The following is a 26,655-nucleotide window of genomic DNA, read 5'->3' on the forward strand; positions in this document are numbered from 1 at the left end:
AACATGTAGAGCAAAATTTGTATTTATGTTGATACAGAAGTGACGTGCGCTCTCATTTTGGTGAAAATTGCGTGTGGACATTCCAAATTTATGATACATTTGCCATGAAAATTTCAGAATGCTCGTCATAGCGGTACAGTCATGCTCAGTGCAGGAAAATGAAGGACGATAGATGGGCTAGCTAGTTGATATGTGATGAACCCAATGTAGCTCTTAAAGCAATGCTTAACAAAAATAGGTAAAAAATGACAAAATACCACTTGAAAGGCGCTAGTGTTCAGATAAACAGTTTATTTCACATATTTTAAACAGTTGGGTGTAGTTTTGGTGGATTAACAGTGCGTGACAGCTGCACGTCAGAGTGAGAGGGGCACATCGACGGCTGCGAGATTAAATGCCTCCCTGGCGAATGCAGGGTGCATGTTTTCCTGTTCTGCTACCTCCCTTTTTCCGCCTCTCATCTGCATCGCACTCAACGGCTTTCACAAAGGCACTGAGGTGTGCCACACCCGTTCGGGCCTTTACCCCAACCAAGAGCATTGTTCGCTGTCGGTGCCGATCATACGGGCTCTAGGAACCATAGTGAAAGCAGAGCCAGGTGAGAGATGCAGGCAACGGCTGGCAAAGTTGGCACTCCCATTGCCAGGGGCGTTAAGCATCACCTCCTCTAGTTCACAGCATGGCCGCTGCACAGAGCAGTTTGTGAAAAACTCATTCAATTCATTCTTTTCCATTAGTTTCTGCCTGAAATGAAGGTTGTGGCTACAGAATGCGGCACCCAATCTTTCAGTATGGCTGAGAATCTAGGGGGCAAAAATTTTGTTCAGTGTTTCTTTCAGCAACATAAAACCGTGCATACTGGGCCCTACATGGTGTCTGGTTCATTAGTTCTGTTCAAGTTTGGTGCTATAATGGTGCCGTCAGCTATATCATTTGTGTAGTTAGTTCCGTGTGTACACCTGCAACACTGATGAATTTTTCAATGATTGTTATTAATGTATGTGTTTAAAACTTTACAGGAATCATGGGTGATGGCCCTGAGGAACAAGTTCCAACAACACAGGAAAAAAGCTACAAAACTGCTCGGAGGAAATGCTGTCTGCCAAAGCAAATGCAGGCACCATCTGAAGAAGTGGCAAACAACAAATTGTGCCGTCTTTTTGTGAGTTGCTTTGAAAAATATTTCTTACATCTTCTGATGGTATCTTGGTGTAGCAGCTGCCGTACCACTCGTGCTGCGCTATTATTTAGTGCTGTGTGGCAGCAGATTTCTTAAATAACTAAAGTGACAAATGCAGGAAAAATAAATTAGTTACATTGTGCAATAAAGGCTCATCAATTTGGATATCATCAGACCGAAAAAAATGACCGAATTAACAGAGTGCCATGTTATTGAAAGTATCAAGAAAACAATAAACAAATGCCTGTTACGTTAATACACTTTCATTTTCTGATAAATAAGTACATCCTGTATTTCTTTGCATAAGAGCAGTGTAAAAGCCGCATTAGTCATCCTGTGACTGCATTCACATTGGCACAAGACTCCAGTGTTTAATTAGGCTGAAGTGTGCTCTACACCCCTCCCTTATAACGTACCGCCGCCACCACCAACACCACCACGTATGTGACGGTACTTTTTTCTCTGATAAAATGTTTGGCAACTGATTGTTTGTTCATCGCGACATAGCAATCAAGTTTTATGCCAGCATGAGGACTGCGGCTGAAAGCTCTTGGCATTCAACAGCTTCTGCGTTGTTTGAGTTTTGTGGCTTTGCGCGCGCAATAAAGTCCAAAGCTGCTGAGTGCCGAATTTGCATGCGGAGAATACACTAAAGAATGTTACGTATCATATTCGCAGTGTCACATCGTAGCGTGCGATGTTGTGAATATCACACGTAGCATTTGTAAGGGTATTGCTCCGGGGTCGAGCAATGCGAAATGTGAGTCGCACCGTGGCGTGCGCTTCGTTTCAATAAAACCGAGGTCCTTGCTCTAACATAAGTGCTGACTTTACCTCAGGCCCATTAAACGTCAATGTAGTCAGCCTGCCCAGTAAGAGCACGATTTGCACACAACTACTTTATTTACGAAAACGTGGCAGTCCACCTCGTAATGCTTCACACAAAGCCAAAAAAATGCAGCATAGACAGCTGCTTGCTGTCTGCTTCGCATGAAACAGATTCCCGTAATGCGTGGGACCTGCTGAATTTTTGGATGAGTGATTGTCTGCATTCTTGTAGTTGCACTGCACCATTTCATTTTATTTTTCTTGCATTTCAGGACTGCAGCCATCTTACTACATATGGAGAAACCGTTGAGTCCTTGCAAATTCATAACGAAAGGCTCCAGAATAATGCAGCCTGCCACGATGAAGCAACAGGAAGGCCAAGGTTGCGGGCAACAGCACTGGACAGGCATAAAGAGCTTCGCAGCCTCACCCTGTCGGATGCTCTTTTACTGTTTCCATTTCTTGGAACTGAGGCATTGGTAAGTTCGAGCAAGACCCTTTGCTTTCTTTTTGTTTGTCTGTTTTAGTGGCTCCTGTGTATCTCAGGCAGTAATTGCAGTGTCATTTTTATCACAGGATAACATTGTTTTGGCTGCAGTGATGAAATCTGATATGAAAACTGAATGGTACTTCGGGATGAGTACTGGGTCAAACCTTCTCAACAGTGATAAAGGATGTAGACCAGAGCACAACAATCGACTGATACTGCAACGCATTAGTAAAAAACAGAATCATGGTTTAGGAAATAGAGTACCTAGCGTTCATCCAATCACCAAGACATGTGCTTCAGTCAGTGCAGCAATGTGGATAAGTCCAAATATTCATACAACTTCATTTGTCTTGTAAATGTGGGATATCTTCAACTCCTTAAAATACTGGCTGATATATTTATTGGCTGTTCATGCAAGGCGAAAACAATGATGCCAAAGAAGGGATTAGGAAACTGTCATTTGAAATAAGCTAAAGTGCAGTCAAACTGGATGAAAAGGCAGCTTTCTGCAAGTAGCAGCCAAATGCACATTGTTCAAATTCGTGTTGTGCTTTACTGAAATATCCACCGTGTTCAGGTTCTCCAGTTTACTTTATTGCTATCCTCCTGTCAATAATACCAAGGATGAATCCTCATTTGGCATTAATACTGCCAACTTTGACGATTGAATATATAATAAGCAAGGAGGAGACCAGGAGCTTGAACGTTTATTTGCAACTGTAAAAATGCAGTCAGTGAATCCAAGCGAATCATGGTTACACGATTATGTATGATTGATAGTTAAATACAATAATTAATAGTGAAATGAAAGTATATAAAAAATGCTGATGCATGCGCGACCTGAGCCCAGTTCCTATTATTCACCTGCTTGGCGTGTACTACATGTTTGTGTGGTGGATGCAGCTTCCACTTGCAGCATGTTTTCTTTCTGTGCGCTATTTTAAATGCAACGCATTTCTTCGCGAACCACAGGCACTTTGACTGTTTCATCTGCCTATCTATCTACCCACCCCCCTATGTCGTGGTACTCTTGTGATCATGTCTCCTTGGTAGACACTAAAATTGGCATTGGAAGACATGAGTGTATGAAAAGTACGATTCATCGGTAATGACAAGAATAATGTGAGCTCATGGTTCTATGTAACATTGTCACTCATGTTACAACGTAGATGTCACTTTCATTGCAATGAAGTCCACACTGCGTTGTGATGACTGGCATATTTGAGCAATGCTTGACCGTACCTTGCCGAGTCGCAGGAGTACATATGTAATGGTTACGACGCTGTTTAAAAGTGGATCGCAGGCACTGCAACCATAATTAGCATTGCCCTGACATGATGCTTCTGCAGCGTCTTTTTCCAAAAGAGCTTGGAGCACTGGTGTCTCTGGTAGAATACTTAAATGCTGTGCAGAATGCCTGGGTTTGATTCTGGCTCAAGCCTTGAATGCCGGCACATGGTTTTCTCTTTAGCACTATCATGTTAACATTTCCAAAGCCTATTCTCACTGTCGCTAGTAAAGACAGTGTATCACCTGTGATACCACAGGCTGTGGTATGCAGGCATGTGCCACATGTTGCTGGTGGGAAGAGTTTAATGAGGTACAGTAAAAGCTCGTTAATTCAAACTTGGTTAATTCGAACTTACTGCTAATTTGAACTGACGCCCTGGTCCCGGCACAGCCCTATGTATTTCTATCGGGGAAAACTCCCGATAATTCGAACGCGTTGGTATCTACAACGGTGAATTCAAACTGGGAGCCCTCTGGCTTTCGTTCCTCCTCACAGAAATCGGCCCAGAATGATCACCCAAATTACTCATTACTTTCATCTGTAAAACAAGTGTAGTGATTGATTTGCATGTATGATTTTATGGTTGCAAATGTCGTCTGTCTGCTGCTACTGCTGTATGGGTGGCATGGCCCAGTCAGGCAGTGTTTGCCTTTAGCCGTGTCCCCTTGGACAATTTCAATATTGTTCTATAAGTAAACTAAGAAAGAAAGACCTTAAATTTTGATTGTGTTAACTGTGCCATGTAAAGAATGTGTTTTGGAGCACAAATAGCTTCGTATATTTTGGCATTAAGGCTCACTGCTCACGTGAATGCAAGTCCCTGCTTGTTTCTGGCATATCACTGACTGATCAATAAATTCTGTTGGTTGTTTGAGCATGAACTTAACTTACGAAATTACCTGCCACAAATGTGTAATATCGCCTAATTTGCGGGAAGGAGTCCAGAGGTGGCTTCTCTGGGTTCTCTCCACACGGTGTGGCACGATATCTGTTCAATCTAGTGCCCGCACGCTAATTCGAACTCCGCTTAGTTGGAACAGTTTTATAGTCCCCTTTGAGTTTGAATTAACGTGCTTTTACTGTAGTTGACCAGTCATCACATTATTCGGGACATCAGCTGTGACATCAGAACATTTAACTGGCCAAGTTAGTGCACTTCCATCTTGAACGAATAAACAGTGCGAAAGAACAAGGACGAATGAAAGAAACGACAGACAACGGTGCTAACTCACAACTAAAAGCGTTATTCTGCAATGAACGGAATAAATTAGCAACTGGAGAAGGATTATAAACAATCATCATGAATGCACAAGGTAACAAAAGTAACAAAAGATATCCAAGTGGCTGATTATGCATGAACATGAGGCAAACTATTCCTGAGATATGACACATCTGCCTGTGATAAGGCTACCGAAGGTTGGCTGATGCACTTGTGACCTTCCAGTGACATGTAAAAGGCTTCCATGATTTCTCGCATGTGCTGATCCCTGTGGCGATGCAAAATTTCTGTCCTATCTAAACATGGATTACAAGCACTTTTGCGACAATGAAGAGCCAAATGAGAACCTGTGCCATTTTTAGCTTCTTTTGTTTGTCCTTGTTCTTTGGTGCTGTTCATTCACTCAAGACATCAGCTGAGCTGTGAATCGTGTCTGTCATATACTCACGGTTTCATATGCTAATTTCGGTATGTGCCACGGTAAGGAGATGACCACGAGAGCGCCCTGGCATACGCGGCTTAATAGATAGATAAGCAGAAAGAAGCAGTTAAAGTGCATTTGGTTTGCTGAGAAATGCTTTGCATTTAATAGATATTTGCCTGCTTCCTTGGCCCTCACTGGCACAGGATGACATTCCCAGAGTTAATTGAACATATATCCCAAGGAAACTAAAGGATGGCTGCTGCAGTAGATTGTGCGTGTATCTCACCTGTAGCAAGTCCTTTTTTGTGCACATTCATTTTCCTTTCTCTCGCTGCACTGTTTTTGTTCTTATGGTTGTAACAATAGACCTCAACCCTTGTTCTGTCTGGCATATCAGCTTCAATAAGTGTCATTAGCTGTGCAATTACTTGGAAATACTTTGGGAACGATCTTTCTTATCTTTTTTTGCCAGCTACTTTCAGAGTTTGAACTCTTTTTCCAAAGAAGTGTGGTCCATGAAATGAAGAGTGGCTTCATGATGCTCAGTTACGTTATTCTCAACTTTGGGGAAGCAGATGAAGTGGCAGAAAACTAGAAAGGATCACCCCTCATGCCTCGCTGACCTTATCAGAACAGGCTGTTCTTCTGCATAGTTCTAAGGAATATTTTTTTTGTTTGGTTCAGCATTATCGACACTAAAAGTTACATTACGCTTAACAGCATTCTTTTTTTTTCTTCAATCATAGGAACAAGCCCTGCTCACACCTTGCCTTGTGGAGAAAGGACTTACTCTACACATTGACGGGGAGCCCGTTTTGAGTGTGCCATCACTTCTTGCAGGAATGGCGTGCCTGTTTGCATCGTTTTGGGTATTCCATGTGGAATACCCAAAAAAAGGCACACAAAATGCTCACATTCTTTGAGCACGCGTTCCTACACCTTTCACGCATGAAGCCGAGTGTCAAAGCTCTGGAACTTATAAATTTTTTTAATGAGTAACATTAATTTAGTTTCACAATTGTAGTTTTGTAGTTTTCTTCAAGTACGTTGTGCAAGCTGGCATTTTGGACTTCTGTGCCTTGAGAAGAGGTGAAAAAAAAAAGTATGACAGACAAATGTTAATATTGCATTTTTTTGTGCAAGGTTTTTTTTTTCTTAAACCTTGGCCATGTGTCGCATGTGGAATACGGCGTGCACTTGTACAACCAATGTGTACATTTTTTATTGCAAACAAGTTCTGTGGTATCCCGCAAGGTGGAGGAAAGATTAAGAAAGGGAAAATAGACAACCACCTGTTTGTAGCATGAAGCCACAAGAAAATTCATGCAGCTTTCTTAGGGAAAAAAAAGCTTCTTCGTTGCCGAAAAATTCGTCCTAGTTCGGGGTCCCGGACCAGGACGAATTTTTCGGCAACGAGGAAGCTTTTCTTTCGGCTAAATCCATATGGATTGCCTTGTGGCTTCGTGCTACAAACGGGTGGTTATCTGTTTTCTCTTTCTTAACCTTTCCTCCACCTTGCGGGATTCCACAGAACTCATAGCTTTTTAGTTGCTGAAAAATTTTTCCTGGTCCGGGGTCTGGGACCCCAGAAAAGAACGAATTTTTCGGCAACTAAAAAGCTTTTCTTTCTGAGAAATCCATATGGATTTCCTTGTCGCTTCAGGCTACAAATGGGTGATTGTCTATTTTCCCTTTCTTAAATTTTTTTTATTATTAAACCATGCCTGGCAGCATTTATAAAAATAATTTTCATTTTGTGATGTCAACAATATGCCCATGGCCTCGCAGGTTGGCTACTTGCTCTAAAATGTTTTATCCACCATTGCAATTTTTAGATGGGCCACCCAGGTCTTGAGTATTCAGTGAGAAAGCCTAGTCACTTTTGAATGTTGTGACATCATGAGTAAAATGGTGACTACAGGTACCTTATTTGCATTTGTATTGTTTGTGTATGGTATATGTGGTAGCCATATATTATAGGTTATATTTAAGGTATCCATGTTTACAAGTTTGTCAGTCTTTTTGTCATGAAACAAATGTGATCAGTTGACCTGTCTCAATATATTTTTAAGGTATCCATGATTTATTTCACTGTGCTAAGTCATGGTGAACAGAATAATTGCAGCCGTGAAAATTGCTGTTAAATTTAGTTGGCAGCACAGATCTCTAGTCATGTGTGAAAGTGCTTTACACATAGTACTGCGCAATTAGCTGTTTTGAATGTGTGATATCTGATAGGGCCACCTTCTTTTGCATTTATATAGGCTTATCATTTACTTAAGGCACTGCTATACAATACCTGCATTTTGTATGTTTCTGTCCGCAGAAGTGCTCACTGCCGGAAATTCAACACTAGACTTGTATTATATATGCTATTGGACATTTACCTACAATAAATATTTTTGTCAATGCTTGGTGTGTGTCTTCTCCAACGGCGCAAGCAGGAACCCTTTCGGAAGTTCTGCGTCGCCACTTCTGCTGAAAAGCCCCCCTCCCCCCAAAGCTTTTATTAATGTCTAAATTGTCGAGATACAGTTTTGCAAGAATGCTAGCATGGCTTCAGTTTTCGCGAGACTGTATTTTGGCAATTTAGAAATGGCATAGAAGCTCTAGAGGGAGTTATGCAGCAAAGGTTACTCCCGTTTACTACCGCAAGCACTCCCCAGAGGAGTAAACTAAAGCACCCTAAAAGCACCGAATTCACTCCCAAACTTAAGAAAAAACAAAACAAAAACGTGCTCGCTTAATAACAAAAACTCCCATTTCCCCCCCTAGAAACGACTGCATTACGCCTTAAATGCTCCCTAATAAGAACGATAAAACCCCCCATTGTGCCTCGCAAAATATTTTATTGGTGCACAAAGGGAGTAAAACATACGCCCGACGTAAGCCCTATAAATGCCCATCTAAGGGAGTTATATGCCACCATTATTACACCGAAAAACCTCCCTAATGAGAACGACATAACCCCCTTTGTCTCTCGTGGAAATATTCTATTCAGACACAAAGGGAGTAACATTTATGCCCAACGTACACTGTATACACGCCCTCTTATGGGAGTTATTTTTTTACGCCCTTTCTGAGGGCATAGAAAGATGTACAGATGGGAGTGTTCTAGAGGACAAGCCAAAAACTCCCATCTGGGCGTTTTTCTGTTTAGAGTGTGGGGCTGCCAATAAAGTCGCAATCATGGACCAAAAATTATTCCGTTGAATAAATAGCGCTCGCGCGTGCGTTCCGAGTAAGCCACGATGCCATGCACGGTGCCGACGCAGCTTCTGTTCTGCAAGTCGGCTCGACAGCAAAAACGCGCTCTCCGCAGAGGCTCGTGACGTCTAGGCCTATCGGTAGCGAGAAAGTGCGACGGCGATTCATCGGCGGACGTCGTCTGTTCCAGAAACGCTGCTGATAGCTCGTTTCAAGCGTCGCATGGCACGTAAGGAAAGCAATGTTCAGTAATAACTACATGAGTGCCGCTAAAATGTCTGTCACTTCTGTTTCCGGACATCGCGGAATGAAATCTGGGATCGCTCGCAGTAGATATATGAGACAATATCGAATTTTCCTTGCTTCGATCGCGTTTATGGAAGAGCACGCGAACGGTGGAAACGCGTTGACACTTTTCCTCAGATATACTTTATCCATGGATCTTCATCCAGAACAGCTTTTTCGTAATTCCTTCCACCAGCACGCGTCCGAGTTTCTAATCACTATACCCCCTAAAAGGCCCTGCCCTTACGAGCTCACGTGCTAGGGTTCCAATTCGAATTTTTTGCTTGCTTTTTTAAAAATTTCATCTCATTAGTAAAATCATATCTCCTGGTCGGAGCAGCCGCAAATGCACAGCTGTCAGTATTGGGCCCGTCGCTGACGGCCCACAGTGAAGCGGCTACGCCATGTTACACGTCCGCCCCTCGCTTTCGGGGGTCAATAGCTAACGGTTAAAAAAACTCAGTTTCGCTTAAGAGCGAAGCAATGAATGCGATACCAAAAAATTGTATTGTGAAACGAAGTAAGACTAGCAGCTAACTCTTTTGGATCCGATCTCGCGAGCTCGACAAAACGCTGGTTTAAGCGAATATGGCCCCTCCAGGAACCGAAGCGTTTTCTTGCTCTGAGTTCTCTAAACGCGAAGTAAGCGTTGAGAGCAGAGCAAGTTTAAGAGCCGTCTCCTGATGCCTCGAGATAGCGCGCGCGCAAGCGACTGCGCCCTTCGAACGATGCGCTCGCCCCCCCCCCCCCACCCTTCCGCTCCCCTGGCATCCCTTCATGCTTCTTACGAAAGACGGGCAGGGCGTTTCCTCTCTGTTTGATGAGCAATCGACGGCAGGCCCGCATGCGGGAAGATGTTATCTCATGCGCTGTCCGTGCGGCGGAGACAGACGGCCGGCTAGTTTAATCTCCGCTTCAGCCGCGTTCGTCGCCAGCGCGCGCGAGCTTTTACCCGCGGCTAGAATGCGCGTGGTGATATTAATTTGGACTTTATACGGAAAATTACGGCAACTGCGACGGCAAAAATCTGCCGAGAGTGTCCATATAATTGCTATCGCAAGGGTCAATGTACGGGGCAGATTTTGCGCCCCCCCCTCTTAGGTGATTGGGGGGGGGCGCCCCCCCTGCCCCCCCCCCGTGCGCACGCCTATGCTCCTGAGTTGATTTTTTCCATGAGATTTGCAATGAGTCGAAATATTTCTAGCCTTCATAAGAGCCCCATAATACTCAGGTGCTTGAATGTTAATGCAATATGCTTCTGTATTGCACTCCAGGATGTAAAATTCGCTGCTCCAAAGTGCTCCCAGATGCAAAATTATCTGCTCCAAAGTGCTCCAAGATGAAAATTTTGCTGCTCCAAAGTGCTCCAAAACGGAAATTTTGCTGCTCCAAAAATTGCTCCAAGTCAGAAGTCCTCGGTAGCATCACTGAGAGAGTCAGGTTGCCGTGAGGAAGAAGCCATTAGAACCAGAGTGTTCCATTGGAGACTCCAGCATGGGCGCTTGTGTTAGAAGTCGAAGGAAGTGAGGACAAAGCAAAAGTGAAGAAGGGAGGAAACCAGATATGCACGGAGAAAGCCTGAACACCTTCCATGAATTTTATTGTCGGCGAGCATGACTCCCCTGGCAGTCGTGCTTCACAGGAAGCTTCAGAGAAACCGAACCTGCCAAGCAACCGCACTGTGAAAGATTTGGAGAGGAAGCAATTTTGCTGGGTGGGCAGCACTTCGGTGAGCTTCTCCTTGTACGGAAGCTTCAAAGTGTCAGCTAGCGCACTTATTTCACAAACGCAGGACAGGCACGGGAGTTCGAGGAGTAAGACTGCAGACGCAGTGTATACCACGGAACCAAACGTTGCCACTGCCAAGAAGGAGCGACGGAAGCAGCACATCCCAATCAGCTGCACGCAAATCGCACGTCATTCATGACGTCTCATTCCTTCTTCGTTTAGGAGTTGCCGCGTAACAGAGGTGTTCCTGCTCACCGATAAGAGCAAGTTTCTACAAATGATACGACTTCGTGCCTTTAATGCAGCACAAAGAAGTGAAGTCTGTGCTTAGTTCAATCATCCATTAAGAACCACAATTGTTGCGTAAATTGGGAGGTGTATATGTTTCGTCCACATTGTGAAACGTAAGTGCTGTACGCGTAGGTACAGCGGCTGTCACCGCAGTGCTGCAAGAAAATTACGTAACGAGCTTGACCAGAGCCAAGCCACTTAAAGGAATCCGAAAAGTGTCCAGACCAACCTGCAGAGCTGTGCCCTGTTCACTCTCCCTTGTTCCGTTTCCCTCTGCTCTTCCACTTATAATCCACACCGACCCCTCCCCCTTATCGGTGAAAGGAAGTTTGTACATCTTGACCGGGGAAGAAAAGAACAAACTGAAGCTGTGATTGGTTGGTTTGTATTCTCTTTTCTATGACTAATACTCTGTGGTTACACATACACTATACACGTAATATACACGTAACACTCTCCGTAACTGAGAATCAAACTGTAATGAAAAGAGGACGGAACGAAGCACTCTTCCATCTGTCCTGTTTTCAAGTCCTCCTTGATTCCTAGTCACGAGACCAACTTGCTCACCAGTGTATGCTAGTGAATCTTTGCAAGGTGCCGAAAAAAAAAAGGTATGATAGAAAGGAGCATAGTGCTGTCATTCTTTTAATTGTAGTAAACTCTACCTGCCGTGGTGGTCCAGTGGTTATGGTGCTCAACTGCTGACCCGAAGGTCGCGGGATCGAATCCCAGCCGCATTTCAATGGAGGCAAAATGCTAGAGGTCCGCGTACTCGGATTTAGGTGCACGTTAAAGAACCCCGGGTGGTCCAAATTTCCGCATCCCTCCACTACGGCATGTCTCATGATCATATTGTGGTTTTAGGACTTAAAACCCAAAAAACCACAATATGATCTAACTATCCACTGGAGTTTATTACAATGCAATTATTATTGTAATAAACTCTAGTTAAAAACCACGTGAAACCCAACACCAAAAGAAAACTGGTAATTGCAAAGCAGTGCAGTACACACTCGCAAACTCGCTTTATTCGCTGGAAAAATTCCATCAGATCAGACAACCACACGATCAGCATTTAACAATAAAGTAACGCCGCTGCAATAATTCCTTACAATTCCACACCAGCACACGCCAACAAGGTGGTGGCCACATACAGCCAGATACTCCGATCGCGAGCCAAATGTGCACAACCGGAACACCTCGGATAACTGATGTTTTATGAGTTCAATATAGACGTATCACAGAGCTGGCACCTTTCCAGACACCAGCTTGAGTGCACACGCTGCCGTCAGCGCAAGCGTGCCGACAGTGGTCGCCCACAGCCAGGCCCGCGTGATGACGTTGTGCCGATAAGACTTGTACTTCACCACCCTGACCAAGGGGTCATCTTGAAAGGCCTCCACAATGTCCCTCGCGCACCCATAGTTGCCCACGGCAACCAGGAGGCAGTGGCGCGAGAGGCAGCGCATGTCGACGACGCCGCAACGAGCCAGCACGGCCCGTACCTGCGCCTGCGCCTGTGCCGGCAAGCGGATGCACAGCCACGGAGGTCTCGTCTCGGCGGCCCTGTCGGCGGGGCCCAGGCTGAGGTGGTGGTACTGGGCACGGATCAGGTTCACCCGGTTTGCGTAAGGCCGCACGGCGTCCCGGTGGTTACGCCAAGAAAGGGCGCGGGGAGGCATCGGAAGCTGAGAGGAGGAACAACAGGAGAAAAAAAAAAGAGCCATAGTTACAACCGAGAGTGATGCCAAAGAGAAAAATTATTTCTCTTGCATTTGTAACTTGCACTTTCGCAGCACCAAAAGCACCAGAAGGCAGTCACCTCGAAGCCACCGCACTGACTAGACCCTTTTCATAGTTGTTAAGCTAGCTTTCCTGTGATGCAGTCAGCCCAACTAACAACGGCTAGTCACTTTTGCAAACGGCATGTTCAAGCGCACTTCGCTTCCACCGTTGCGCGGAAAATGTAGACTCGGCTCTCTTGACATAAACTCGCATAATAGATAAGTCCCGGCATGTGCAACCACGACCTCGTCTCCACTTAAAGCACGACAGGTGCCGCCATTAATTGGGCGAATACACAACGCAGGGAAGCGCGCTTGTGGATTATGAAAACGGTCTTTCACCGCGAATTAAGTTTTAACAGCATTCGCTAGGGTCTATGTAACTGTTTATAGCTAAAAATAAAGGTTTTAATGCAAGTTTCAGTGGTGGGTGAGGGGGTAGGGAGAAAGAGAAGGTGCCTTCAAAACAGGAAATCGCAAGACTACCAAGACCAGGTGTACGGGAAGACAAGCACTCATCAAAGCACTAGCTTTGAGTCAACTCTCGACATTACAGATTTGAATTCACGTCTGTGTTATAGGGGGCTAAAATCAGAGGAAACGGCTGTTCTAAGTGTTCCCAGTATTCTTCAATGCGAGGGGGCAAAAAAAAAAAAAAAAAGCAGAGCCATACCCTTTGAGCGACTATGTGTGCCAGTTTCAGAAAGACGAAGCCCGCCGCATAAGCGTCGCAACCAGCCTCGTGAGCCCGTAGGTCCTTGGGGGCTCCCTCGACACGTGGTGCGTATGGTACCACCGAGTTGCTCAGAGCCTTGAACAGGGAGAACAGGTCTGCACCCGACATTAACTCCTTCAGCCATGAAACGCCCTGCATGTCGTACAGATATGTCAATGTGAGGGTCAACTGCACTGCAAGGCACAAAGGTTTTACATGAGGTGATATCCTGGGGTTGGAGAGTGCATCATCCCCACGTTATAATGTTGCACACCAAGTAATACGCTGCCATAACTGGAACCCTTCATCAAGTAGTGTTGCATCAAGTAGCGTTTCCTGCATTACGCTGGCCCACTTTGACACCTGCATGAAGTGGACTGTGAGGTCCTCATTGTATTTCTGATGCATTGCCTCGGGGAGCAGATTTTTTCAAATGTCCAATGCCCAAGGTGACCAGCCGCCTCAATTTACGCATGACATATCTCAATTTTACCAGCAGAGTCCCGCTGTCTTGCGGTTTACGTGTGGTACGGAGTTTTGTCCCACTTCGGACTACAAGTCTTCTTAAAATGCCTGTCCCGCAGTGCCAAACTGGCCGTTAAATTTCTCGGCTTTTGTGGCACCGTCATCACTCACACACGTGGGTGGTAAAGTGAAACGGCTGGAACTGAGACATCAGCATGCATGATTTTATGATGGTCTCGAAAGTGAATCTTTCGCATGCCCTCAGGTGATCGGTCGGGATGGTCCTTTTGCTGACGAAAGCACAATTCTAATCAATCACACGAGGGCAAGCGAACAGTTCCATTTCCAAACTGCAACAGGATGACCACTTATGGCGGTTTCTCAATCCAGCTACAAGCGACTTCTCAGGTGTTGGCCGACTAGCCATCCCTCACAAAAACTGTGACGGTATTTCTCATGCATTGCTAGCCAGTTTCTCCAGCAATCAGTAGACTTCCTGTCGAGGTGCGATTGCACGCCACATGTGCTTCCTATAAGGGGTAGCCAAACCAAAGCACACTGCCCACATTGTCTTGCGTATGATTTTGTAAGCATGCGGAATAATGCTAAAATAGAAACACAAATGTGCTTAAGAGCTCATTTTCATACCTATGTCCCACTTTGCTGTCTGAAGAATATGGTCACTTCACTGCTTTGTAAACCTAGCTTTGCCGATGGGCAGTTAAGAGTAAATGCCTCTGGGTTACCCTGGCTGCGTAGCGCAGCTACCATGGCCGCTTGCTGCAGATGCAGCGTGGAGCAATGGCATGCGAGACCTTTACAGTGTACATTTTCTGTGGGCGCTACATGCGACAACCCACAGGGTTCTACTTTTCACTGCCCGTCACACAGCCAGGTTTTCAGTGCAATCCTGCGTCACCTTGAGGACACGGGCTGTAGGAGTTACCTGCTGTCCCTCACCGCATCCCAGACCGTACAGACGTTCAGTAGTGTTCCCATGAAGGGCTACAGGAATGGCGTCTTGTCCACACCTTATGCACTTGACTTTCATACTGAGCGATATGGCTTGGGAAACTTAAAAAATAGGTTCTTTTTGTTACGGTATCGCGGCATTAGCTGGCTGATTGCCAATGATTTGTTATTTGAAGACATTTAGACAAGCTTATGTTGTTATTATTTGATTTGCTAAGAGGGAGGGAGACAGGAAACCGCGAAACACGCTACACAAATCCACACACGACTGATGGATCCATTGCGTGCAACACTCGGCGAAACACGATACAGATGCTGAGTTGTGTTCCCATAAAGGGCTACAGGAGTGGCGTCTTGTCCACACCTTATGCGCTTCACTTTTATATTGAGTGGTTTGGATTAAGAAATTTAAAAAATTGCTTCTTTTTGTTCCGGTATTGCGGCCTTAGGTGGCTGACTGCCAATGATTTCTTATTGGAAGACATTTAGACAAGCTTATACGCAGAGAGGGAGGGAGACGAGCAACAGCAAAACATTCAGCACAAATGCACACACGACTAATTGATCCATTACACACAACACTCGGCGAGCCATGACGCTTTAACTGCTTCCTTCGAAATCGCTCAGTTTCCGACGCAGGGCACTTAATCGTTGATAGCCCTCGGTACCTGTTGCCGAAGTTGCAGAGACATGTGCTTGGTGTCGTACACAGCAGGAAACACGGAGCTCAGTCCGGCCTTGAGCTTGGCGTATGACTTGGGCAGGGGCTCGCAGAACTGGTGGTACAGTAGAAGCAGGTCTAAGAGCATGTTGTGACCCACCACGGGCTTGCCGCTCGCGGCTAGCACCTCGAAGCAGCGGCTGAAACCGAGCATGGCGCGACGCAACTCCGACTCTGTGGGAGCTCTGCCTTCCGCGGCTACGCGCTGAGGTTCGAAGTCCTCAGGCAGCGTCAGCTTGAGCCCGCCGCGAGAAACCTCGACTTGGACGCCAGGGAAACGCGTCTTCAGATCGGCCATGACTACCACGGCGCTCAGACCTTCGGGCAGGGTCACCGTCAACGAACCCTCGCCGTCCGACGACTTGGAACGGTCGTTGTTGTTCAACCAGTGGCGCACGGCGTCGTATATTTTAGTCAAGCCCGGTTTCTCGAAATAGCGCTCGTTCATAATGTACAGGTCTGCGGCCCTCTGACACGCCCTGTCGGCGTAAGGGACACCCTCGTAGAAGCACTTGTTGAAGTCGAAACCGCTCTGGCACAGAAACTCGATCGACGAGGCTTGAACACAAAACTGGGGATCCACGCTGCCGAAGGAACGCGGACACAGGTAGACGTTGTAGGCTCGCGCCTTGTAGAGATTCTCTTCGGGCACGTGGGTGAACGTGCAGAGTCCCAGTTGGCACACGTAGAAAGAAGCGACGGTCTGACGCAGCTTGGCGTAGCGATCTTCGATGCTGTCGAAGAGGCTAGGCGTTGCGTCCGGACCGTAAACGAGGCCCGTGAATTCCGTGTCGATGGCCACAAACGCGGCACTTTCAATAGCGGCCTCGATTTCGGGCGCGAGACGCTCGAAGTTGCAAGAGGTCACGTCCGTCATGTTGCAGCGTTTTTAACTTCGCTCGTGACTAATCTCGCTTTTCGATCATAGTGCGGCGTTACAGAACATGTACTCGACTTGATACGATGCGGAGCGGACGCTTCACGCACGTATCTTGTGGCCGGACATCGTTCACACGTTCATTACCGGTACGTTACTTTGAAACGCGCACGCTTTGGGCACTGCACACACGTGACCTCACACATGGGCGCCGACATGTTTGTTTTCGCGCGACATCTCCGGTGGAAAGATTTCGCAACAGTCAGCGGAACTTGGAGCTTGCATTGAGGGTAATGAGTGCCGAAACCTTGGAACGAACGATGACTCACAAGATCAAGACTTCCGCCAACGGACGCCCAAGATCGAGAGGTGCGCGAAGGTGTGGGAGCACACCCATCGATTGATTGAGCCGAGTATTTCGGGGACGGATAACTGGGATAACGGTATAACCTACTAATAGCTCTGCAGACAAATAGTTACAAACCCTGCCGCCATACTAGGTTCTGCATGTTTCAACGTAGCGCCACTTGTCAACCAACCTAACGAGTGTTTAAAACTTTGGTGGTCTTGCAGCGCACAAAATCAAAGGTAATTCTTTGAAATTTGTAAGACTAGTGGCAAACTACTGAACTACAAAGTTAGTCCGCGCTGTGTACTGTTTTGAATGATTATTGTTTGGGTAGTAGCGCCTAAACAGCGCACTTGTCTTTAGGAGTATTTTGTATGCGCGAAACGGAGGCGGTGGTTGCGGAGTCGCGGAGTCTTGAAACGAGGAGGTTTCTGGTGGAAAGCGTAGGCAATGCCCGTCGGCAAGTGGCCGTGGCAGTGATGATGAGGAGGAGAGTCCCTTCGTCTTTCTCCTCGAGTGCGCATTGTTATGTTTTTTTTTCTTGTTTCTCTAGCTTGCGTGCGTGCGTTCGCGGCTAGCGCCGTGGTGGTTTGTGTGCAGCCGTAGCGAGCGCTCGCTGGTCCAGCCACCGCGCTTCCACCGTCGCTCCGACGTCGTGAGTCGTTTACAGCGAGCGGCGCACCTCCAGCGTGGTTCCCCGAACGTAGGAGCTTTCGCCTCACGAACAAGATGCGTAGCGCCGTTGGCTGAAGCGCAGCTAGCGCTCGTCGTCGCGTCAGCGCTGTGCCTGGATCATCGAGCGACGACTGCCAGTGGAGCAGGCAAACATGCCGACCCTACGGGACAAACTGGCCGACTTCCTGCGGCAGTTGTCGACGGGCACGGAGCGGGCGGGCGCCGATCCAAAAGCGGAGTGTCCATCTCCCACATCGGCAACGGCCACGTTCATGCAGCGTTATCTGAACGGGTAAGTGTGGTTGTGTGAATGGACTCGCGTGGCGTGTGTGTGTGTAAACAAAAACAAAAAAAAAAACGGGAGCGTTTCTGTGTTCTTAGTTTTGCTGGAAACCTGTCAGCATCGGTCGCGGATACGACCGCAATACGTGCGATCCTCGCCTCGCTCAGCGCGTTGATTTGTTTGTCGCTTTGCGGGGGCTGTGCCGAGCTTGAGGGTCTTAAAAGGCGCTGATGGTTGAGACGTCACTGCGCTGCGCTCACCCCGGGGTCGAAAACCTCTCTCCCCGCGCGCTCGGTGTTGGTGGTTGTTCCTATTATCTGACGTATAACGGAGTCTCCTCGAAATAGCCGCTTTGTGCGGACTGCGCTACCGCGCCCAACGAAGAATACGTCTTTTCCTGACGCCGCGGCACCTTTCGTATTCAGTTTTTATTATCGCTACCGACCGATTCTGGGCGGAGTGGGGGTCTCGGATTCCAAAGAGCACGGGTTCTCGAAGAAATAACGATCGGTATTCCGTGCTGCGCGCGTTAAAAACGCAGACACCGTTAGCGACGTTTCGGTTGTCGGTGCAATCGCTCTCCGCGAAAGAGAAAAAAAGGGACGTGACGCAACTGCCAACGCGAGCGAATGAATGGACACGCTGTGCGAGCGAGGACACGGGCTGCATATGACAAAAAGGAGCTCCGCGAAATGACCTTTTTTTTTTCTTTTCTTTTCGTTTCCTTTGTAAGCTTATCGCAGCTAGAAGAATCGCGCATCCAGGCCTAGGTTGTGAAATACTTCAATGCACCCGCCTTCCAAGCGCTTGACGTTCCCTCGAATGTTTAGCGCTATTAAATGTCGATCAGCGTCGCGCACGAGCGCTTGTTCTTTCAAATGCCTCGCTTGTAAGTTTCAACTCAACGTAAAACGAAAATCCGAGCAATTCATGGTCACCTGAAACGGTGTGTTTGTGAGCGTTTGATTCAAATGCCTGTCTTATAGTTTCAGCGTTAACATAAAACGAAAACCTGAACTTCGTGTTTTTTCTACATGTAAGCACGCAGGAATCAATGACTTCATGCCTCCACAAGCGCTTTAAAGTGTGCAGAATCATTTGTAGCTTGCTGTATGACAGTGTCACATGAAATGCTCAACTGATGTATTTGTCTTAGCGCTCTTCTACAAAACATAATTTGGTGAAGAGCTAGCAGGTTTATGTTTAGCTTACAGCACAAAGGGACATTGAATCACAAAAAATGAGTGCGTAAAAAGTTCACTGACGGACAAGTGACATTTTATTTAGGTGTCCCACCTGCATTGGCATAAGCTCAGTGCGAAACATTTCTCTGAAAGTGTATTTCGCACTCGCCAAGGTAAATAAAAGGATGTAGAATGCTTTAGACTCACTCCCTACTATCCTTGACGAAGAGTTTGATGGCAAATGCCTTTGGCTGAACGTGGGTTAGTTAAAAAGGACTTAACGATGCAAAAGCAATTTCATTCAGTGTATGAAATGAGGCTGCTTTCTCTTTGTAATTCATAATAAGGTGTCAATTTTTGATCACCACCCGTCCTGTTGCTTGTATACATAGTGTTCATGTGACATCACAGACAGGTTCTCTACGCTGGGTACCTCAACATGGCAGCCACCGTGACCTTTTTTTCCTATTTGAGAGTGTCAGTGCAGGGGAGGACACACAGTCCCCGTCCCTGCGTTCTTGTATGCTGCCCCGGCTTTCTTCTGTTTGCCAGCCGTGCCATGGGTGAACACAAAGGAACGCGAAGGGACACCGGCACTAATCTGATGTCACAGTTTCTTGCTCAGCGCGTTCCAGTAAGAGTGCGTACCGGCTGGTTGAGACACAGCATCTCAACCAGCAGGTACCCGAAGATGGCAGCTACAGTGACGTCAATGCACACTATGTATACCTTTATTCATTCTGCTCTGCATGCAAGATGAACTTTATGTACATTTCGCCTATATGTAATATTTTGGACACCCTTGTCAAAGTGATTCGCATAATGGGTTGGTTTTTCAAGATATGACATTTTGAGCACTGTTCAAAGACTCGCACAGCCAGGCTTCTCTATGTATTACGTGCAGTCTGTCCAGTATTTAAAATTAAATGTGCCACAGAATGTGTAAATATCTTTTTTTGTTTTTAGTTTACATTTGCTTAATGGCTGTGGTCACGTGAATTCTGAACACCATCAGACAGGAGCTTGAATTTTAAGCTGCAAAACATTTTCTAAGCTCCAGGGAATTATCCAGGGGAATGCATTATTCATTTGTTAGCTATCTCATGTCTCATGGAGTGCATGTGAATGTGCTGAAATGGGAAAAAAAACTAATTTTAGCATTTGGAGCTTCGTTGACTTTTCATTCACTGTTCTGTGGGGGCTGAGCATGTTGTCATGGTTTGTTCTATGCTATGTGTACTATGGTGGACAGAACATTCGAAGAGAGAAAAGGGGGGGGGGGGGCACATGGGTAATGTACCACCCCCTGGCTATGCCCCTGTGTGCATACAAGGGAGTGTACAAATCTGCTTTCCTTTTCCGACTCGTGATAAACAGCAATCTAGTTCAAGTGTCTCCAGACAGGGCAAGCATTGACGTTGACTTTTTAACTGCTATCGCCTGTCACTTGTGTGATAAGCATGGCCTTTTTCTTTCCTTCCGATATGAACCCTTGCAATGCTCTTTTCTTGGCTGAATACCAAAAGTTTGAGCTTTCATTACACGCAATACTTTTCACATCACAATTCAAGCTTGCTGTAGAGTTTGAAATCATTATGAAATAGTGAGAATCTTGCAAGACATACCTTTAAGGTTCGCTTAAAGGGGCACTAAAGGCAAATAACAATTTATGTCAGAGTGAAAGCTTATTGTATGACAACTTCTAAAACGGCAATATTATCAACAGCAGTGCCCTACTTACCGAGAAATTAAGCTAAATGTATCACATGATGAGCGCTACGAGTGGGACATTTTCGAAGTGATCCCGATGACTACTTCTCGCAGCAAGCGTGGTGTTTTTGGCATCGTGAAAGAGTGCTTTACTAATATGAGAAAAATCGTTTTGTTCTTCAGTGTCCCTTTAAGAGAGGTCAGCTGGATCAATCGGTGTAAACTGTTTAAAAGGCCAGTAAACAGGCTCCGACATTTTCAAACCTGTTCGTTCGTGCTGCAGCACCTCGCAGACTGCAGTTGGTGCACTGAATATTGAGAAGGAGTTTTACTTACGTAAAATAATGAGAAATAACCTCTATTTACGGGAAACGTGGGATAGGCACACACAAAATAAATTGCACATTGTCAAGCCATAACTTGGTAATTGGCTGCCAGTATCAAAGTCGCGCCGCACAGAAGTAACACTTACCAGGCTAAAAACAGGACATACACACAGTACACACTCATACCTTTTGTCCGGTGGTGATCCACATTTGTGTGAAAGACGGCGTGAAGAACTGACCGTGCTTCACATTTTAATCCAATGCAATGAATTAGACATTATTAGAAGAAAACACTTTTCGTTACCCTACCGAAGACAAATACCACTACATCCGTTGCTGCTCCTAGGTAGGGAACCGCTTTTTGAATACAAGTCATTCACATTTTTAAAGGATATTAATAGCTTTCACGTCATATTTCCAGGCAATATGTAGCACGACCTCTGAAGAGAGGCTGCGGTAGCTACATTATGAAACGCACCTGTACCTCGGCCTTTGGGCTCAAAGGCCTTGAGGAGGCATTCAGGCTCACATCATATCCCAATCGTTTTATTATCACAACCACATGCCATTCACTCTCACTATACACCTTTCACGTCACTCTCATGATTTTAATACTTTATGTTTTACCCGCCCTAGCAGGCGAAATTTTAGGCCCCCTATACAGCGACTTAACATCATCATCGATCACATTCCACACCATGTCCTGGTGCTCTTTGGCCATCAAATGGCCCTTGCGCCAATAAACACCATATATGATCATCATTATCACAAAATAATGACAAATAACCTTTATTTATGAGGAGACAGGGGTTCTAAATAATGTTTCTTTAATAGTTGGATGGACGGCATGAAACTTAATACACTTTTTCAGTTTTGTTCTGCAGATTCGAAATCTGTAAGCAGATTTTCAATAGCTGCACTAGGACAAAAGGTATGGAATTTTTAAAACATATTTAAGCAAATTTCTTACAAGGATTTTGGGCAACTTTGCTTTGTCAAACACAATATCAAAGTATGTGGCAAGACTGCCAAATAGCTGGTCAAGCTGGTGGTGATATTTTCTTATAATGGCGTTCATCAACTTATAATTCTTGATAAATAGTATGCAGCAGAAAATTTTCACTCGTATTCGCATCAATTTATTTCGCATTTGAAGTTTGTTGTTAACAATCAGATTAGCATCATCCGCTAGATCAGCTCTCCGGCAGTCTTGCCACATAATTTCTTTTTGTGTTTGGCAAAGCGAAGTTGCCAAAAAGCACCATAAAAAATGTGCTATAAGAAATTGCATATGTTTTGTTCTAATGCAGCTATTAAAAACCTACTGAGGGATTTGGAATCTGCAGAAAAACTTGTTTGTTCCATTTCATTCAGGTCACCCAACTAATAAAAATTTATTTTAATACCCGTGCCTCACGGGCACAAAAAATGACACTCGGTAGTTAAGGCATTAAGTTCCTGAATGGCATTTTCTTTTCAGCCGAGCTGCCACTTGTCTAAATTTAATGGCACATGACCTGATGATGTCGATAACAGCGAATTTTGAAATGAGCAATTTAATAATAATAAAATACAAACTTGCATTTTAACAAATCCAACCTGCATTCAGGAATAGTGAAATGTAGAAGTAAGCATATTATATTACTCTTAGTTTGAGTTTGTTCCCGTCTTTTACAACATATCAACTGACCACAGTAACTTCAGCCATTGCATGTTGAATCCGAAGCCTAGAATCCAACATGGCACCTGTCATGTCGAAGCCGTTGCAGGGAAATAACATGCTTCGTGTTAAACGTCGTGTATAAAATATTTTTGTCATGACAGATGCTATTTTAAATGTTTTATGAGCACTGCACTGAGCAAGCTTTGGCGTCTAGTGTACGCATTTGTCAGTTGAATGAGTTCTAGCGGGCATTAGGCAACGAATGCCATTTGATTTGCCCGTGTCGTACCACGCAAGTGGCATTAAATCTGAAGGCATTAGGAAGTTAATGCCATTTTCTGTGCCCGGGTGGCACGCGTGTTAGACCCACGTCTCCCCTTGTCTAAACAAGACAGGGGAACATAGAGGCTTGAAGTGATGAAAAAAAAAAATCGAACGTGGAGTGTATGGCACCATCCTTTTTACAAATGGACTTGTCTTTGCCAAGGCAGCCTAGTATTTGTGTACATTTTGCTCCCTCACTCTCAAAAGTGGAGGAGGGAAAGCATGCACATAAAGGAGGAAAAGGAATGAAGGGTAGTCAGGGGTCTGTTGCAGTAGAGAGGGTGCTTTGCCCAATGGGGCTTGAGGGAGGAACAAAAGAGAAGAGCAAAAGAGCAGTATGTATTCAGGATGAATACCGGTGTCGTTAACATTGACAGGGTAGAGGCATTGCGCAGAGTCGTGATTGCTCAGGGATTCGAGGAAATGGCGGCACTGTAGTTCTCCTTCATGAACTACCTCACAAGGTGGCCAGAAGCCTGAAATTATAATTTCGTCGTAAGAACGGTTAAGAAACTCGTAGAGGAAAAAGGCTTAAGTGTGGCTGGTCCCCACGAAACATGAAACCTCTGTAAAACGTTTTATAGAGGTGGATAGAGACTTTAAGCGTTTTAAAGACGTTTTATAGAGGTTTTGTGTTTCATGGGTCGTAGTTGCCTTGAGAAAGGCATGTCCACTTGTCTGAAAGTTGGCTCTAGCGACATTCCCTGTTCAACTGTTTTTCATCACTTTAATGCATGAATGCATGTGAGGCACAGGGACCGAACCTGCAGGTTTGGTCCCTGCCAGCGGCAAGTTGTTTTTTTTTTTGTCCACTTTACTTTCTTCACATCTCTATCACAATCGCTAAAATACACTTAAAACGGTACAATTAAAGTCACCTATGCTTTCCTTGGCTTCATTATCTGCTGGTTTTCATTAAGGTTTTGTCAAACAAAGAAACGAGCCCTCGAAATTCCCTTCTTCTATACAGCACCTGGAGTGTACTTTCTAAAAGCACAGGCCTTTTTGTAAATGCCGGAAGTGCCGAGCACTGGGTATTAAATATAAAGGGGCCAAGTGATATTCCGGCCATCTGTTACTACATGCAGAACACATGTTCAGACAGCAAAAGGAAAATTTAAAAAACAAAAAAAGACATGGTTAATAACGACGGCAAGTGCGACAGCTGTTGCAGCTGCCGGCGGGCGACAGGTGTGAGCGATAGCTGGACGCGCAACCTTTGCCCGTCATGAGGACTATGAGGCTGCAGTTATTTTTGTCATCCTCATTATTATAGCACTGCGCGGTAACATTCTAGCTTGTGCATGGTGTTATTGCATCGAAATTAAGCAAGTCTCTAATGAGTACTTCATTGTTTTGTTTTCTGTTTCTTGTGTCTATGGTTTCCCCGGCCTGGAGATTAAGGAAGCCAAATCTCTCATTCTTTATTCTTTTTTTTTTTAGTAAAAATTTAGTAGAGGTTACTTTATTTCGACATGCTTCCATAGTTGAAAACATAAGGCCTTATGCCTGCTGTCACCTTCTACAAGCGCACAGCCACAGAAATTCATTACTTCAGGAATTTTTAAGCGATGGCGCCCCCAATGTGACAAGGTCTAGATCTTTATGTTCCTGTTGGTGCATAGCAAATGCAAAGGGGAGCTGAGACACTAACTGAAAGTGGTTGTAAGCATTTTTTAATACTTCAGCTTTGCTGATGGGCTAGGGATGAACTGTATTCAAAGTTTAAATATCTGCATAAATATGTACTCTGGCAGTAACAGACGTCTCGCCACTAATTTGCTCATCTATTGCCAAGCCCGCAGCTACTTGGTGATCACAATGGGCTGACATCGTAGAGTTCTTCCAAGGTCGCTCGCGAGGCGTGGAAACAATGGATGCCATTTGACTCCTTAAACGACGCGGTCTCCTGTGGTGTTGCAATCCAGTACATAGGCTAGGAAGGGGTAGAACGGGGGTGATCTGTTGCTTGGCACTTTAGATTGTTTAAAGGTAGAGGTTTAGCTGGAGTGTTGGCGTCACACATTCTTACTTGTCATTTTCTTTTTGCATTGCATTCTTTGGAGGTTTGAACCCTAAAAGCCATTGAAAAAACATAATAACAAGAGTCAGGACACCCTGAATTATCTACTGTAATAACAGTTTACGCTTTCCTTGGCTCCACTTTCAGTTAGCTTCGTACAGTTGCATCTAACCAAAACTGTGTGCTCGATGTCTTATTCGTGTCGTAGTAAGTGTCTCAACTCTAGAAGTTCTGCTGCCTTTGGGTAGCATGTGATTTATTGGCCAGCTATCTGCACATAAAGTTCACGTACCACATGAACCCGCCTAGCAAAGAGAATGTTCCATATTTGCTGCCATGGCTACGAATGGCACTGGTTAACACTGCCAGGGTTAAACCAAGAACGTAAGCAAAGGAATGGCTGCCATCGTCGAACAATTGGTAGTACATCACACGCATAATGTTGAAGGCTGTGAGTTCTATCTCCGCCAGTGTCAAGTCGTTTTCTTTTTGTTGACTTTCCTTCCTCTTTGTGTCATTTTTACTACACTTTAAATAAAAACTACAAATAGCAAATCTGTGCTCTCCCTGCCCATTGTCTGTCGACTTCATATTGATGTATCTAGCAAAAACTAGACTCCTCAGTCAATTGCGGTTCCTTGTTTAGTTCGTGCTAACTAGTTTTGGCGTCGTTTCTCGGGAAGCAATTGCGTCATGACACTGTGATGCATTGTCTTCCATTGTTCCGCAGCTGGCCGTGGCTTCCGCATACGAGAAAAAGAAATTCTAACCGCTTCGCAAAAAGCCGTTTCGACTGAGAAGAAAATGTTTCTTGCTAGATTATGTTTAAGCCAGTACATCGAAACATGTATGCACTCTTGGCATTTCAAGTAGAAACGTTTAGTACTTATTTAAAATAAATAAAATCTTTTTTTTGTGTGTCATCACTTAACATTGTAAACATTTCCTAGTACTCCTCATTAGACTTTGTTTTTAACTGGTTGTGTTGTATTGCTATGCCCTAGCATGTATTCATGAACTTTATATTTCAGAATAGTGCACTGTCTTAGTTTTTTGTTGGTACATAGCATGCCACTGTAACAATGTTGCTCCTTGCCTTATTGTGCTGTTTGAATCTTTATTAGGTTGCAAAAACTTGCGTGCGCAGAAATACTATTCTACAAAAGAATGTTACTGAAGCTTTCACAAAAGGGCAGTTGTTCCCAAGTATATCCATGTAAAAAGGGTGGCCATGTGAAAAAAGTGCCCCACAGGAATAAAAAGATGTTCCCACTTTTGCGATGCTTGAATCTAGGTGATAGTCAAAACTTTCTTAAGCACACTTTTGTCTTAGCATTCTAGACCAACTTTACCATTTTTCAGGGTTTTGCTTCTGAGTATCAAAGGTTCTTTATGACTGCACACACCTGCTCCAGCTGAAGTAGTTCTTACAGCTGTGACATTTTTACTGTTGAGCCTTTTGTTCTAGTATTGATTTATTGCTTCAGTGACAGCATTCCAATGAGGCTGAAGCATACATGTATGCTTGCATTGTGCTTTGAATGCCATAATATGCCTCTCTGTGTTCCTTTTATATATTAAAGAGACGTTAAATAAAAAATTAAGCTGTGTCAGTAAATCGCTGTCATAAAATACCAAAAA

General features: G+C 45.0%; 3 protein-coding genes across 3 annotated transcripts in view; 2 read left to right on the forward strand and 1 right to left on the reverse strand.

Moving 5' to 3' along the window:
- Nucleotides 1-1,104: 1,104 nt before the first annotated feature.
- LOC119405245 (uncharacterized) lies at nt 1,105-7,103 on the forward strand. Its single transcript, XM_037672054.2, has 3 exons — nt 1,105-1,162; nt 2,281-2,487; nt 6,179-7,103. Exons 1-3 carry the CDS (start codon nt 1,112-1,114, stop codon nt 6,353-6,355), a joined length of 435 nt encoding a protein of 144 aa, XP_037527982.1. The 5' UTR covers nt 1,105-1,111; the 3' UTR covers nt 6,356-7,103.
- A 4,837-nt stretch (nt 7,104-11,940) lies between these two features.
- On the reverse strand, nt 11,941-16,924 carry LOC119405246 (pre-piRNA 3'-exonuclease trimmer). The gene is made up of 3 exons (XM_037672055.2): nt 15,548-16,924; nt 13,401-13,595; nt 11,941-12,631 (listed from the first exon to the last, which is right to left on the reverse strand). Exons 1-3 carry the CDS (start codon nt 16,475-16,477, stop codon nt 12,182-12,184), a joined length of 1,575 nt encoding a protein of 524 aa, XP_037527983.1. The 5' UTR covers nt 16,478-16,924; the 3' UTR covers nt 11,941-12,181.
- Nucleotides 16,925-17,615: 691 nt separating this feature from the next.
- Nucleotides 17,616-26,655, forward strand: part of LOC119405247 (PP2C-like domain-containing protein CG9801) — a 48,140-nt gene continuing 39,100 nt past the window's right edge. The window contains exon 1 of the mRNA XM_037672056.2: nt 17,616-17,793. The gene's annotated coding sequence lies outside the window, so the exon portion shown is untranslated. The remainder of the gene's footprint in view (nt 17,794-26,655) is intronic.

This window comes from Rhipicephalus sanguineus, chromosome 9 (assembly GCF_013339695.2).
Source record: "Rhipicephalus sanguineus isolate Rsan-2018 chromosome 9, BIME_Rsan_1.4, whole genome shotgun sequence".
Classification (NCBI taxonomy): Eukaryota; Metazoa; Arthropoda; class Arachnida; order Ixodida; family Ixodidae; genus Rhipicephalus; species Rhipicephalus sanguineus.